This window comes from Podarcis vaucheri, assembly GCF_965113315.1.
Source record: "Podarcis vaucheri genome assembly, chromosome: 17".
Classification (NCBI taxonomy): Eukaryota; Metazoa; Chordata; class Lepidosauria; order Squamata; family Lacertidae; genus Podarcis; species Podarcis vaucheri.
The window spans coordinates 37,162,928-37,178,883 of record NC_138755.1 but is presented as its reverse complement, the minus strand read 5'-3'; the positions used below and the strand labels follow the sequence as shown (position 1 = coordinate 37,178,883).

General features: G+C 40.0%; 1 protein-coding gene and 1 long non-coding RNA gene across 5 annotated transcripts in view; one reads left to right on the top strand and one right to left on the bottom strand.

The window, feature by feature from the left end:
* Positions 1 to 4,158, top strand: part of LOC309522110 — a 106,960-nt gene extending 102,802 nt beyond the window's left edge. The window contains exons 4-5 of one of the 2 annotated variants that reach the window (XR_014214845.1): positions 893 to 1,363; positions 3,855 to 4,158. This is a non-coding gene — a long non-coding RNA (uncharacterized lncRNA). The remainder of the gene's footprint in view (positions 1 to 892; positions 1,364 to 3,854) is intronic. The other variant, XR_014214844.1, reaches the window with a different exon arrangement.
* The window catches only part of PAX5 (paired box 5), a 225,357-nt gene that overhangs the window by 3,834 nt on the left and 205,567 nt on the right, over positions 1 to 15,956 (bottom strand). For all 3 annotated transcript variants that reach the window (XM_082205048.1, XM_082205050.1, XM_082205049.1), the window contains one exon: positions 10,537 to 10,623. In XM_082205048.1, coding sequence (XP_082061174.1) covers positions 10,537 to 10,623 — 87 coding nt within the window. The remainder of the gene's footprint in view (positions 1 to 10,536; positions 10,624 to 15,956) is intronic.

The following is a 15,956-nucleotide window of genomic DNA, read 5'->3' as shown; positions in this document are numbered from 1 at the left end:
ATGTGAGTAATTTTTATCTTTAAAATGTAAAACAAATCTATCAGTATCTAAGGACCACAACTGCTTTCCCACCTCTGCAGGTATGTCAGTGGACAAAAGCAGTGGTGGTTAGTGCTCACTGGGACTGGCAACGGAGGTAGCAGGTGGGGACCGGCTGGCTGCAGACTGGGGTTGGTGGGACAATGCTCCATTCACTCGAATGGACCAGCATCCACTGGAAAACAGATCCAGGTGGGACGGGAAGGAGAGAATGTAACATTTTAGGCATGTGGTTATCTGTATCTAGTATCAGGGTTCATGCACTCTATCTTGTTTGACACTCAAGTTAACAATATGTGTGAATGAACTATTCTGTATTAACTACCACAAATATAATTTTCAGATCGCCCAGTTTTGCATACACAATATATTTCAGTGCAACACAGTTGACACATTCAGCTGGGAGGCATCAACTGATGCGAGATTAAGTGCACATGAGTAAAATAACTATCAGAAGCATATAGCCATAGTGATATTCTGTTGAACAGAGCTATCCACTGTTTGCCTCTGTGCTTGCCTCTATCAGCTTCCACACCCAGAAATATTTGTTGGAACTTCACTTTGACACAGCAGTTGGTCTCAGTCAGGATCAGAGGTTTTTTAGCAACTGACATTTGAAAAAAAAAGAGTAAAGACTAGGAAAACAGTATAAGAACAACTTCCTTCGGATGAAAATGGTTCTATAGGCCACTATTTTTCCTTATTTTCCAAATTTGACCTTCTGTCTCATTTCTTACATGTGATATTTTTAACATAATCAGACTATTAAAATATAATTTTTCTCTGCAGCTCCCTGACAGCATTTTATATATCTCCAGGGTTTGACTTTTCCCTCCTATTCACATTTCTGTAGTGAAATCAAAAAGGCCTGCATTTAAACTGAAAAATGAAAACTTCACATTGCAAAACATTCACTCTTTCACCCTGTCATTACGCTCTCCTCTAGAATAAACTTGTCCATTCTTCTGTCATTTTTCCCTTTAATTCATATTATCATCAATTTATTTCTTGACACAGTCATTTCTGGCTCATACTTGTTCTCTAATCCTTTCATAGAAACCCATAGAAGTACTGATTCTAATCCTAATTGACTGGTTTCAAACCTTTTCACCTCATATGAAGCCATGCCAATATTGTCAATCTTGTGACCCCGTCCTCTGTAACAACAGCTATATATATAGCTCAGGTGTAGCCAAAAGGGAGGCCTGTCAGGCTCACTTACATTTCACAATGTGCACAAATCACATCAGTTCAGAAGAGAGAACAGTGCATCAAACAAGATCTGCCATGATCAACATCAAGTCGAAAGTAATGAGTGAAAATGGTAAAGAAGTTATTACAACAAACCAGCATGAAATTGAATCATTTTTCTTCATTAGACTGTGTTGCTATTATCCACTTTTAGCATGTTTGTATTAAGTAGACTTTAAACACGCAAGCTCGCTAGGCTTCAGTGACTGAAACCTCTTGGGGTATGTGTGTGTGTGTGTGTGTGTGTGTGTGAGAGAGAGAGAGAGAGAGAGAGAGAGAGAGAGTTCATAAAAACCAAGGCAGCCATTATTATTTCAGTGCTTGTATGCCATACACAGTTTTCTCAAATATTTCTAAATTCATAGCTGTGTCAAGTTAGAAAAGCTGGACATTAAAAACCAATAAAGTCAGGCAATAAGATCTAATCATTGCTTCTGCAGTACTAGGTGTGTCTGGAGCTGTACAAATGTAGAAATTAATTCAAGACCTTGCTTGAAAATAACAGACTACACAAAGAAGAGAGTATGCAGTGGAAGCAAAATACAGAGGGGGGAAATGGTTAAAATAAAAGTACTATTTTAGTAAATGCATATGCATAATTCAAGGCTAAATTCAAATTCCTAGGCTTGAATTAGCAGGCCTGATTGCTTCAAGCAAAGTTAGTTGTGAAAACCCCTTCAGCTTCAGCAACACAATTGAGCATTTTCTTACTAGAATCTGAAATGAATGAGCCTGTGAGTTATGACGCATGGCAGGTGCCAGTCAGGTCATTTAAGAAGCCACAGGAAGGCGCTCATATACCACAGTGATGGGTTGCATAGTACAAATAGTATTATGCTGAGATTACTGACATCAGCAACATGATTTATGTCATCTTTAGATGTTCTTATAACTGATGTGCTTATCAGATGACATTCCAAATAGTGAAGTAAGGAAATACATATCAGAAGTCTGATTAGATTGCTTCAGTTTGATCCATCTTTTTGCTTGCTGTAGCCCTCAAGTATGGCATTCAGAAGAACAGGCTGGGGAGTAAACAGTGCTATAGGAATCTATCACACTCATTAGTAAAGTTACTCGAAGACAAAAAACATATTAAAGCATTTCTGGTCTATGTATTCAAATAATTGGTGGGGGAGGGAGGGATGTGTCCACACTGGTTGAGTTCAGCTTTATCACAGATAAGTGGGAAGGCTATATAAAATATAAAATTCTAAATTAAGGGTAGCATTTGTCCTAAAAAAAAAAAATCTTTGTTGTTATGTAAATCCTTTTCGTGAAATGTCCTATAACTGAAAGATAATTGATAAAATGTTCAGGTTGTGGGGGGGGGGGATGAAATTTTTGGCTGGGCATAGGGTGTGTGTGTATGTAATATTTAAATTATATCTTGTTCATTTTACAACCTCCTATTGTGGGAGGAAATAGAAATGAAAATTATCCATGCAAAGCAAAAGAGCAATATTTTGGGACCCATTGTTCAGAATAGAAATTAAGTGAACAATATTGGTCTGTCCCATTTGTACAACACTGTTTCCCCAACAAGATCATGATCACCGATGTAGGTTATCTCTTCTATTTTCTCAACCCTATAATATGTCTGAAAAATAGTGACCTGCCAAAGTTTATTCAGTCTGCAATTCTATATTTATATGCCCATGTGTAGCCCTCAATGGGACTTATTTGTGGGTAGACATAACGGGGACTGTGCTATCAATGAGCTTGCACTAAAAGTAGGGATTTGAAGGCAGGCATCTAAGGTCTTATCCAGATTTGAGCATTATTTAGCTGTTAATCCACTCCCCCCCCATTAGAATGATACTGAATTAGTCCACACCCAGATTTACTGGAATTAGTTTATGAGGAGCAATTTCAGTCTTTCCTGTTCATACTAGTTGGGTCTTTCCTTTGGTCAAGGTTCCTCCTTCTAAATTGTTAATTCTGTTATGCCAATTCAGTACCAACAGGGCATGTGAGCAAATAGATATGTGTGCACCTTTGTTTTGTTTTGTTTTGGGAAATGAGCAAAAGCATACATTCAGGCAATTATAAATTCTCAGCACACACATCCACAGTTTTTCGGTTTTGTGCAAACTTAACAGATCAGAGTAAATATATACAGTGGTACCTCGGGTTACATACGCTTCAGGTTACATACGCTTCAGGTTACAGACTCCGCTAACCCAGAAATAGTACCTCAGGTTAAGAACTTTTCTTCAGGATGAGAACAGAAATCGCGCAGCGGCAGCAGGAGGCCCCATTAGCTAAAGAGGTGCTTCAGCTTAAGAACAGTTTCAGGTTAAGAACGGACCTCCGGAACGAATTAAGTACTTAACCCGAGGTACCACTGTATATATAAAGCTAATGTAGTTTGCCTTTGCACTTTTCTGGTGTTGTGCAAATCTGAAGGATTAAAAGAAATATGTATAAATGGGACTACACTCCTTTCAAGACCACGCCATAAATCTTTTCTAGCATAGCGAAAAAAGAAATGAAAAGTACCATTTTCAGTTTGCTGCCCAATATCTGGTTAATATTTTTTTTAATGTGGTTTACTTGTGCAGGGTTTTGGTTTTGTGCAAATGCGTGGGATGAGAAGAAAAAACAACAACAAGGCTATCCTCCTCCATTCAGAAGTGAGCCAGAAAGTATTACAACAACAGCCAGAAAAAAAATTGAGGAAGTACTGGACATGGAAAGGAGAGCAGCAGAGCAAGGTTTGGGATTTGTGTTGTTTGAGGGTGATGTCATGTGGACTAGGCAAATTAAATGGAAACACAAAGAGCTGCAAACACACAGTAAACAAGCCTTGCAGTCCAACTTCAGCATTCTAATCCATGATATTAAAATAATGGTATCAACCTCAAATTGTATCAAGAACCAGTGATTTTTGTATAATTTAAATAGTGCAAATCAGAAAGGGTTGATATTTTATGGAGGTCATGACAAAGGTCTTACTAACAATCTTATAACACCATGCTATGTGCTGATGTGCTGGCAAGCATTTGCCATGTGGGGCAGCTGACAGAACATCATGTCCTGTGGCATTGCGCTGGCTCTACCAGCCAGCCAAGACCACACTTTCAATGCAACCTTGAGATAGTTTATGCAAGAGCCCTAAATAAATAAGGCTTCCACATGGGCACAAGTCACCAAGTTGCTGTAGCAGTTATTAGTTTTAACAGCAGCTACAGCCACACATGGCCAACCTTTTACCTTCTCAGCATCTCTAGCCTGCATATTTACCCTTCAGCAGTGCTAATTTGTTCTGCCCCCGCCCCCCGGGCAAATAACTATTCTCATTTCACCCCTCTATTGCCTTTTGTGGAGACACAGGGGGCAACATTTTGTTTGTGGGCAGTAAACAAGCATTCACTAGAGATCTTCAAGTTTCAGTCCTCCCAGAGGCCTCTAGAAGGTAATGTACAGAAAGGAATGCAGTCAGATGCAAAATGCCCCTCTCCATAACTGTTTAGCAGATAATAAATATTGCTGAAAGTGTTTGAATTAGCTTGAACTTTAAGCTATCTATAGGTACAACCAGATTAATTTTGTGATTAAGCATTCTGTTAAACATTATTAGGTTTCTTTTTAAAAAAAGAATCTTGTTATGATCAGTTTAGTTACAAACCTTCAGCAGGCAGTGCAGACTATTGCTGAACATATGAATAAAATATACAGCAGCAGGGAGAGAGTCTTCAGCAATATGTAGGAAATGCTGAGGAGCCCTGGCAGTGATTTCTGGTTGGATGGTTTGGCATTGCAGGGAACTATGACCTGTCTGTGATATGCTAGCTTTTTACTTACAGGGAGTTATACATGTGGGAGATTATTGTTTTTCAAAGCATCCTCTCAAACTGTAATCTAAAGCGGCACAACCCATTCTCAGGACCATACGACTTCACTGTGCTATACATGTAGACCAGGTGTTTGCCATTGGTCCCCAAGTGCTAAATAGCCAAGTAATGAGAAGTCAAATTATGTACATGTGTGTGAGAACCAGCCCTAAGAGCTGCCCTCCATGGCTTTTTTAACCTCGCAGTTGACACTTCAATCCACTCTACATGGGATTATGGCTTTCATACAGAGGTTTGAAACTAGCATTGAGTAGAGTAACAAAACGGTAATAGGAAACAGCTTCCCATTTGGGCCGTAAGCAACAAAAAGACCCTTAGCTCTAGCATAGTAAATGGCAATTTTGTACTGTAAAAAGCAGTGCGACACAGAATGCTATAGCCATCAATTACTCCCAAAGGATTTAAGGGCAAGGAATGTGATGGGTAGAGCTTAGGTGGCTCAATTACTTAGGGACTCAATTACTTAAAACAAAGAAACTGAATTTTAAAAAATGACAAAAATTCAAAATTATTTCTCTGCTAGAGGTCGCACATAACAACCTTGACATCCATAAATCTGGAAGTCTCTAAGGCACAATATCTCTCTGCTAGAGAGGTGACAATTAATTGGTATTTTACTTACCTCATCCGCATAGATTATGCAGGAGAATTCTAATCACCATGTGCTACACACATGTAAGGTCAGTGTGGGCCAGACTTTGACAGTAGTATAAAATGGATGTTGCTTATCCTCCTTATTAAAGTGAGGGAGTGGGTGTGCTACTCAGGGATTTGCTAGAGCAGAAGCCAAGGGCCTGCCAGGAGATTTTCCAGAGCCAATGGGATTCTGCCTAACTGCAAAGAAATGTTGCTGAAACATGCCATGCATACACTGGACTGCACATTTGTAAGGGAAATCAAAATGAACAGGCAAGAGGTTGAGGAAGGTGGGGGAGACCCTGGAAGCAAGCTGTTGTTGTTTTTTAAGCAGCTAAACTGCTTTCTTTTATAGTGTCATAAAAACTGAAGACTATGTGGCCCAAATATATTTGGATCTCAATATGGAGAAATAACATTTTTTTCCAGTCAAAAACCAGTATATGCATGGATTCATATGCCCTATTATTCTCCCTTCAGCATTTTGCAATTTAAAAACTGAAAACAAACGCTATAAAGCATAGCACACAGCAAAAACTGATTACTGCCAATAGTTCTTAAGGGAGTTCAAATGGGCTTATGAAAAGTTTGGGTTTCCTGCTGGACACATTTCTTCTGCTGTTAAACAGGTTTTCCAGGGTTTCACATTATTTAGCAGAGATGAAAGTGGAGCAAATATATATGTTAAGGGAATGTAAGTTGAGTGGTTAATGTGCATAATAACCAGCTAATGAATATGAGAATATCTCTCTGTGCGTGTGTGTCTCTCTCTCTCCAGTCCTACCCTGGAAGTCGAACGGTATCCATTCCGGAAGCCCGTTCAACTTCCAAAATGTTTGGAAACCAAAGCATGGCTTCTGATTGGCTGCAGGAAGCTCCTGCAGCCAATTGGAAGCCAAGGAAGCCCCGTTGGATATTCGGGTTCCAAAAGAACCTTCACAAACTGGAACAATCACTTCTGGGTTTGTGGCGCCTGGGAGCCAAAACGTCAGAGTTCTAGGGCATTCGGGATCCAAAGTACAACTGTAAATATAATTTTTTACCACTATTCATAAAAAGTATTAGAGTGGTTTACAACAGTTATAACGCCACACAATAAAAACCACATAAAAACCACTCTGGCCCAATGGTTGCCAGTGGCCTGAATTAATTAATTTTATAATGAATGATTTTAGAGTGTTGTTTGTGCTATACTTTTATACTGTTTTATTGTTGTTAGCCGCCCTGAGCCCGGCTTCAGCTGGGGAGGGCGGGATATAAATAAAATAATAATAATAATAATAATAATAATAATAATAATAATAATAATAATAATAAAAATGTTAAAATCAGAAACCACCTAGCTATTCTAAAAATATGCAATATGCATTCATCATTGCCTGCATAAACCTGATGGTACATAAAAGTTTTCAGCGGGTCTTTTGAAAGTTGAAACAGAAGGTACTGGCTCAATTTCCATTGGCAAAGTGTTCTACAATACTGGACCAATGACAAGGTTTAGTTTCTTGTTATCAAATGAGCTTTACCAACCAATGATGTTTCTGCAGATGATCTCAGTGATCAAGCTGGTATATAAGGGTCAGGAAGTGCACATAATCCTTCCAGACACATTTCCCAGTAAATATACATAATCTCCAACAGTCCTTGGAAACTGTGCACACAACAACTGAATTTTGTACTTTATACTCTTTCTCTCCCAGCCAGGTTTCCCTTAAGCCCTTCCCTCCCCTGTGATTCTCATGGTGATTGACTCCATGGTGCTATTAAGCATTTTCCCTTCCTTAATAGCAGCATGGGGATAATTTCCATCTGTGTGGTGGAAATGAGAGAGAAGATTTAAAAAATTCATCTCCCTGCAACACCCCTTGGGCTGCTTAGCAAGCTGAGGAACAGCTTAGCAAGCTGAGGAACAGCTGAAAATGATGAAAAGGGGGCTGGCCTGCAGAAAAAGTTAGTATTTAGCTGGAGCCCCCCTTAAACCTCTTTGCTGCTCAGCGGGAGGGTGTATTGTGGGCCATGTAAGAATAGGCATTGGGCTACAGGCATCCTGGGACCAGAGATTGTACACTTCTGCACATGAAATAGAAAAAAATGCATGTTTCTTGGAAAGTCTGTATGTAGACTGGAGATTGCACATATTGCCCAGGAAATGTACAAAATTCAGAGATTATACAAAATTCAGTCACATGCCCATTTCCAAAGTTCTCTTGGAAATTATATCTCTAGACAGGGAAATGTGCATAATTCCCTCTTCATAGAAGAATTATGCGCAAATTTTCCATGAGACCTTGTGAGTGTGCACAATGGCCAGCTGTTATGCACTTTAACTGCTCAATTTACATTCCCTTTAACTTACACACCATGACCAGTTACAGATAGGTAGCCGTGTTGGTCTGCCATAGTCAAAATAAAAAAATTCCTTCCAGTAGCACCTTAAAGACCAACTAAGTTAGTTCTTGGTATGAGCTTTCGTGTGCATGCACACTTCTTCAGATACACTGAAACAGAAGTTGCCAGATCCTTCTATATAGTGAGAAGGTGGGGAGGGGTATTACTCAGAAGGGTGGTGGGAATGGGAGATTGGCAGATAGCTGAGATGAGCCTGTTGACGACTCTTAACGACTGCAATAGGTCTTACAGGAAAAGGCAAGGGGTGAGAAGGTGAAAAATGGCTTAGTCATGTATAATGAGATAATAATCCAATGTCTTTGTTCAGACCAGGTCTCTCCATGGTTTTAAGTTTGGTAATGAGTTGCAATTCAGCAGCTTCTCTTTCCAGTCTATTTCTGAAATTCCTTTGTAGTAAAACAGCTACTTTGAGATCTTGTATAGAATGTCCTGGGAGAACAATCTCTACAAGATCTCAAAGTAGCTGTTTTACTACAAAGGAATTTCAGAAATAGACTGGAAAGAGAAGCTGCTGAATTGCAACTCATTACCAAACTTAAAACCATGGAGAGACCTGGTCTGAACAAAGACATTGTATTCTTATCTCATTATACATGACTAAGCCGTTTTTCACCTTCTCACCCCTTGCCTTTTCCTGTAAGACCTATTGCAGTCGTTAAGAGTCGTCAACAGGCTCATCTCAGCTATCTGCCAATCTCCCATTCCCACCACCCTTCTGAGTAATACCCCTCCCCACCTTCTCACTATATAGAAGGATCTGGCAACTTCTGTTTCAGTGTATCTGAAGAAGTGTGCATGCACACGAAAGCTCATACCAAGAACCTACTTAGTTGGTCTTTAAGGTGCTACTGGAAGGAATTTTTTTATTTTTACACCATGACCAGTGTGGCACTCTGAAATTGCCTCTAACTCCAAAATAAATGTGGCTGAATTTGTCCATAACCAGTGTTACAAAGACAACCTGCAGGAAGACTTGGGCTCTCATGCTTTACCCTTCTCCATTTTGGCAGCATGAAGGGGTTAAAAAGCTTTTGCTCTTTCATTTTAAATTAACTACAACTTGTTGTTAAGTTCAACGGTAAACATATTGTAGTTAATCTTAATTAACCATGGGTTGTGAAGCAAGCTTACTACAGCAAACCATAACTAAGATAAGCCACCACTGAGGGTTTATATATAATACTAAACTCCTATTAATCTAAATGGAAGCAAAATCTTCCAATGGCTGTGCTGAGGGAGTAGAGGGGAGCCAGAAAACTCAAGGCTTGTTGGATTTCATCCTCATAATGCTAAACTGGTTCACCATTATGTGCAAACAAAACTTTTGCCGGTCTCCATCTTCTACAGAGTTATAGTAATTATGCACCTTTCCATTTTAAACAGCATTCCTTAAAACTAAATCCCATGGAAATCAGAAAGGCTTCTGAGTAAAGTTTAAACTTATTAAGGAATGTGCTGTGAGTTTACAGATTGCTGTTCAGCATGGATAATGAAAGAATGTGAAGCTATAGAAAAGTCATTCCAGAAAGTGGCCTTATATGCTTCAAAGATAATGGCACATAATGTGTAGTACTGCATGTGCTGTACTGCATTTGCACCACTGCCTTTGGAAGCATAAATAATAAATTGTTCATTGTCAAGCTAAAATCTGGCATATTTCAATGCTGTTTCTTTTCTTGGTGGCGATAATTTATATGATATAGTTCAAAGTAAGCTATACATTCTTTAGGCTAGAGAGGGCTGCACTGTCTTCTGGTTTAGTAACTCCACTGGTGTTAGCCTCTTTTGGTGCATAGCAAGTGTATAGATGTCAACTTCCCTAGAGATGGGGGAGAAATCTGGTTCCATTCACCTTTTGTGCACTTCCTGATTTGCACTTCCTGCAACAATACACAAACTGAAACATATCTATCTTTCAGAATTCACACTTCTCCAAATTTTGTGAAACGGCCCTACAACCAAATAATGTACATACAAAAGTCCATATACTGAAGTGTGCAAAACAAAACATGCATTAATGAAACTAACGTACAAAATATGTTAGGAAAAACTGCATGCAAAAATTTCCACATTGGGAGACATATACACTAAATGCTGACAAATTCTCATAACTTTGTTTTTTTAAAAAACAACAACAACAACACACAAACTGATAGAGAAATGTGGGTGACTGCACTTTAGAATAGAAAAATGAAAAGCTAAGAGAAAGTGAGAATGGTTGATTCATCCATCCCCATCACTACTCATCTTTCCCAGTTATAGCCAGTATGGCAGTCCCATGCTTGCCCCCACATGCCTTTTGAACTATGCTGCTGATGGTCCAGTTGTAATGGGGAAAACTTACCTAGCAGTCCAGGATTGGGAAATCTCCAGGAATCATTGTATGTGGAATACTGTGGATGGCTATATGGACTTCCGGAAAACTCACTCCCTGCAATCAAAAAGAAAGGGAATATTATATAAAATTTAATAATCAAGATCAAGATTAAAGTAATTGACTGATGGAAACATACTGAATTCTAGCAGATGACTTGATAGTAAGAGACAGCTTTCTTGGTAGTAGAGCCTAATGTGTGGTCTGCTCTCCCCAGAGAGGATTGCCTGCTGCCCACACTTCTTTGGTGCAAGGCAAATACCTTTATTGTTTTCCAAGACTTTTTAAGCTGCTAGTGATGCTGATATTATACTGCAGTTGCACCTGCTGTTCTTATTCTAGTAGTATTTTATCTGTGTTACAGTTGTTATTATTTTATTGCTTTAGTATTGCTAGCCACCTTAGAAATACTTGTATTGAAGAAACAGGATGAAAATCTATAAAAGTTAACTGCACATATAGGCATATATGGGGGAAATATGTGTTGACCACAAGGTTGGAGACAAGCTTTCTCTAGGCATTATTTTCACACCTGAATTGCAAATAAAGTTTTTGTCTTCGATTGATTTTCACAAGCAAGCAGCAAATAAATGGAGTTGGAAGTAACTTTAATTTCCATGTCTACAAATCCCAAATGTGATTTGACAGCATTTGAATATCTGAATGGCAGTTTCTGAATAAAATTCAGCAGCATGAACTTTCGCATTTTCCATGTATTTGCTTTCTCAAGTTTTCAGGTTCACTATTTGGCATAGCAAAAAGACTGCCTAACTAATCCAGGAAGGGAGATCTGTGTGTAGAAACATACCAAGTCAGACCATTGACTGGCAGTGGAGGGTTCCATACAGGAGATTTTTCCCAACCCTGCCTGGAGTTGCTGGGGACTGAACCTGAGAGACATCCTTCCACCAATGAAAGTAGTCTTCACTGTGCATGGTAGCAGCTGAGAATACAAATGTGCATCTGGATGTGCATCCCCATTCACACCGTGATGCCTGCTAAAGCTCCTTTGAACTGGCTAGATACATCTTTTGATGTGTGTTCTATCCAGGATCACCACTTTAGCTTCTTTTCCTGTGTGTGTACTGTGCTACTTTCCTCTTGGGTTGTGTACTATAATTTTTCTTTAGAACCATGGTTGGTATTCAACCATGTTTCACTCAGAACAGACCTTCTGAAATGACTGCCCATGACTAAGAAGGGTCTACTTTCTAAAGTGAGTTGAATACTAACACTACTCTTCATCTGGAAGCCGCTACCTGTACTAACCCAACTAGGGAAGGAGGCCAACTTTTTCTGTGCCACCAAGCAAATGAAACATAGGTTTAACCATTTAATATATGGTTAAAAATGTGTTGGTACAAAATCAGTTGTCTGGTAGAAGTTTGTGTCAGAGTAACACCAGCAAGACAACAAGGGAAAATATGGCACTCCTCTACAGTGGTACCTCGGGTTACATACGCTTCAGGTTACATATGCTTCAGGTTACAGACTCTGCTAACCCAAAAATAGTACCTCAGGTTAAGAACTTTGCTTCAGGATGAGAACAGAAATCGTGCGGCGGCAGCAGGAAGCCCCATTAGCTAAAGTGGTGCTTCAGGTTAAGAACGGACCTCCGGAACGAATCAAGTTCTTAACCCGAGATACCACTGTATTTATTTATTTTCAAGAAAGAGAAACTGGCAAATGACACAAACTCTGTTTAGTCAACTTATCTGTGTGGAATGAATCTGTGTGGGTGGTGAGGGAACTTATCCACTGGCTCCTACCACAATAATCATGCTTTCATCATAGCTTCAAAACAGAATGTTTTCGCCTAGGCTCTGCTTGCCTGATCTGTATCCTGCATTTTTACGACCTCCATCATAGGTGCATGATAAAACAGAAAGTGCTTTAATGGACTAGTTCACATAGTAATTTTTCACAGTTTTTCTCCACACACCTGGGGTTGTGTAGTAAGAGGTGTGCTTCACATCCTCTCTACAAATTATTCCGATCAAGGGTGATTGGGAGGAAATTTGACATGACAGGGAGGGAACAGGTCATTTATTGATACTTAACATGAATCTGTGGTTAAGGTATCGGCTTTGGGTACACATGTACTTTTAACTCTGGCTGAGGGAGTCAGGAAATTTACCAGACTTCACATTCAAACCCCATCAAGATAGTTCAGGATGTGTCTGAAGGTGAATCAACACTGTTTCCCCACCAATAAAAACATATACTTCAAATACTAACTGGCTAAGCTGGTATGGTCCATCTACAAGACTATTTGACCTCAAAATAAAAAAATTCCTTCCAGTAGCACCTTAAAGACCAACTAAGTTAGTTCTTGGTATGAGCTTTTGTGTGCATGCACTAACTAACTTAGTTGGTCTTTAAGGTGCTACTGGAAGGAATTTTTTTATTTTGACTATGGCAGACCAACACGGCTACCTATCTGTATTTGACCTCAGTTTAATGGGGAGCGTTGCTTTTGGAAGCTGCCCCATATATCTCTTTGTGAGGTAGAAGGAACTGACGTAAGGTGCAAACAATGACTCCCCATCTCCAAATGAAACTTGAGGTGTAAAGTCACAGAATGGACCGTGGCTTCAACTGAACATGAAAATAATGCAGGAATTGTTTTTGTATGAAGTAGCACCAAAATAGGTGGCAAAATAGGTTGAGTTTAGCTGTGCCAGCAAAACAAGCTCTTTCGGGGGTGAGGGAAGCATAGCTGGACTGGATAAATCAGCCCAAACTCCTTAGGAGCCACTTCACACAGAGAAAAGGGCCCTTTCACTTTATCTTTTCTGCTTCAGCCACGCTGCCAGCACCACGTGGGAAAAAGGTATTTACATTTCTTTTTTAACTGGAAGGCAAGAACTAGATTGAATACCTAAATAAACCTGCAATGTGCCCCAGCATAAGAACCAAATTTAAACAATATTTCAATCTTAGAAATGGTTCTGTTAGCAAAACTGTACATCTGACTCCTTTTCCTTTCCTGCTTGCTCAACTCAAACCCTGTCTTCTTCCCTTTCAACATGCAACTGACCCCCTCTTCGTCTGGGACTACTAGTGGCTCTCTCAGATGTTGTCCCGTTGGCAGTTGGCTTTAGTAGCAAAGCCTGGATGAGTAACATGCTTATCTCCTTATCTAAAGTGTTTGGGCAACAGTGCCTCCTCATGATATTTATTATGTAAAAGTTATCTGAGCACAGAGATACATTTTGTAAGCTTTCTGCCTTGACCACAATCACCTATAGTGCTATATTCCCATTGGCAAGAAAATGTCCCAACGTATCCAAACAAGGTTTGTAACTTCTTCACTTGCAAGTTGTTTCATGCGGTTTGAAGTTACCCAGGCAATGGGGATGGACCTCCTTGCTACAGCCACTGTCTTTAGCTGAAATGTCCACCAATTAAATCCAAATCCAAATTAGTTTTCTTTACCTTCACTCATCTAGAATCTTTTATTTTGAAAGGATTCTTGCAGCAGGTTGGAGCTCGAGACTTCGCTCCCTCAGAGACTTGATATTGCAAAGTTTGCTGGCTTGATCGCCACTCCCCCACCCCCCACTCCTTTCGGACAGGAGTTTAGGAGGTTGCTTGAGAGCCTTTTGCAAGCCGCTTGACCCTTCAGAACCTCAAAAGAGCCTCCTGAGGCTTTTTAGGAGGTGCAACTCATCTTGTTGCTTCCCCCCTCTCTCCGTGGGGCTCAAGCCCGTCTCTCTTTATCAGAGCAAACGGACTTGCACTCCATTCTCCATTAGCAAGAAGCAGAAGTCCCCTTAACACAACATATTCTAATTGGGTATTGTCTTAATTACTTTTTTTTTTTAATCGCATTGACATTGGTATATATAACAAATACTATTAAGGTGTAACTTCATGTATCAGTGGGGAGGTGACCATTTTCTATATTTTTTGATCCTGAAGGCCACTCTGTCCTCCATACTGGGGAATGGGTGGGGGATCCAGAAAAGTATTTTGCCCTACAAACTGGCCTTCTTCATGAGTGGTCAGGCTGCCTAATAAAGCTGACATCATCCCACAGTTAAAGAACACGTGTTCTGACTGGGGCTCAATTTTGATTCTCCCAGTCTCTCATTTTTCCAATCTTAAATTCAGTTCTCTGCATTTTTGCACCAATTTGCACTATATATGAAATTCTTCGGCATTTTACTGCACGTTTCTCCTGTTTTTTTTCTATGCATTTTTAACTAGCACACATTTTTGCAAGCAATTTCTTTTAATATAATGCATTTGTATATGTTATCTTTGCAAATGTCTTCATTTTTATGCACATTTCCCCCTAATGTATGCATTGTAAAATTTGGATATCAAATTTCGAAGGACATCTTTATTTCTCCTTTTGTTACAGAAAGTGTGAATTTGATACACTTGGCTTTAAATCATATTCCCCCCCTCCCTAGTTCTGACATTGCCAGGGCATCACATACAAAACCCAAAAGACAAATGTGTTAATCCATGGTGTAACTAGATGTATCAAGGAATGCATGGATCCCACCTACCATTGGCTTCCCCACACATCACATGCTGGCCTTCCTTACTTTCTGCATTTCCTAAGTCCATTTTGAGTCATTAACTATAACTTGTGGAGAGCAAGGAAATGCAAAAGGCAGTGGCACTACATTACACATTTCTTTTGCTAGATGTTACTAGGGTGATAACACATGGGAAGATCTACCTAGACCTTAAAACTTGAAAACATTTTGCTTTCCTTTGTGTGTGAAAGTGTAAACTAAGTTTTTTATATGATTTTGGGCAAAATCTGTAAGGACTGTCAGAGACAATATAATATTTTTTTTCAGGTTCTTGCTCCAATCCCAAGGGCTATTGCCAGTTAGGCTATGCCTGCCATTATAATCACAGCATCTAAATTTATTAACTGAGACACAACAAAACACATCAACATAAAGACGAGGGGTATGTTATGACACTGCAGAGAGAATGATTGCTGCACTATTGGCATACAGCACTTTCCCTTTACTCAGGTATCTGCTTCTATTCCATGCAAGGTTTGATTAACCATGTTCTACAAATTAAATAGTCATTATACAAATATTTTGGGACGCGGGTGGCGCTGTGGGTTAAAGCCTCAGCGCCTAGGGCTTGCCGATCGAAAGGTCGGCGGTTCGAATCCCCGCGGCGGGGTGCGCTCCCGCTGCTCGGTCCCAGGGCCTGCCAACCTAGCAGTTCGAAAGCACCCCCGGGGGCAAGTAGATAAATAGGTACCGCTTACCAGCGGGAAGGTAAACGGCGTTCCGTGTGCGGCTCTGGCTCGCCAGAGCAGCGTTGTCACGCTGGCCACGTGACCCGGAAGTGTCTTCGGACAGCGCTGGCCCCCGGCCAATAGATGTGAGATGGGCGCACAAACCCCA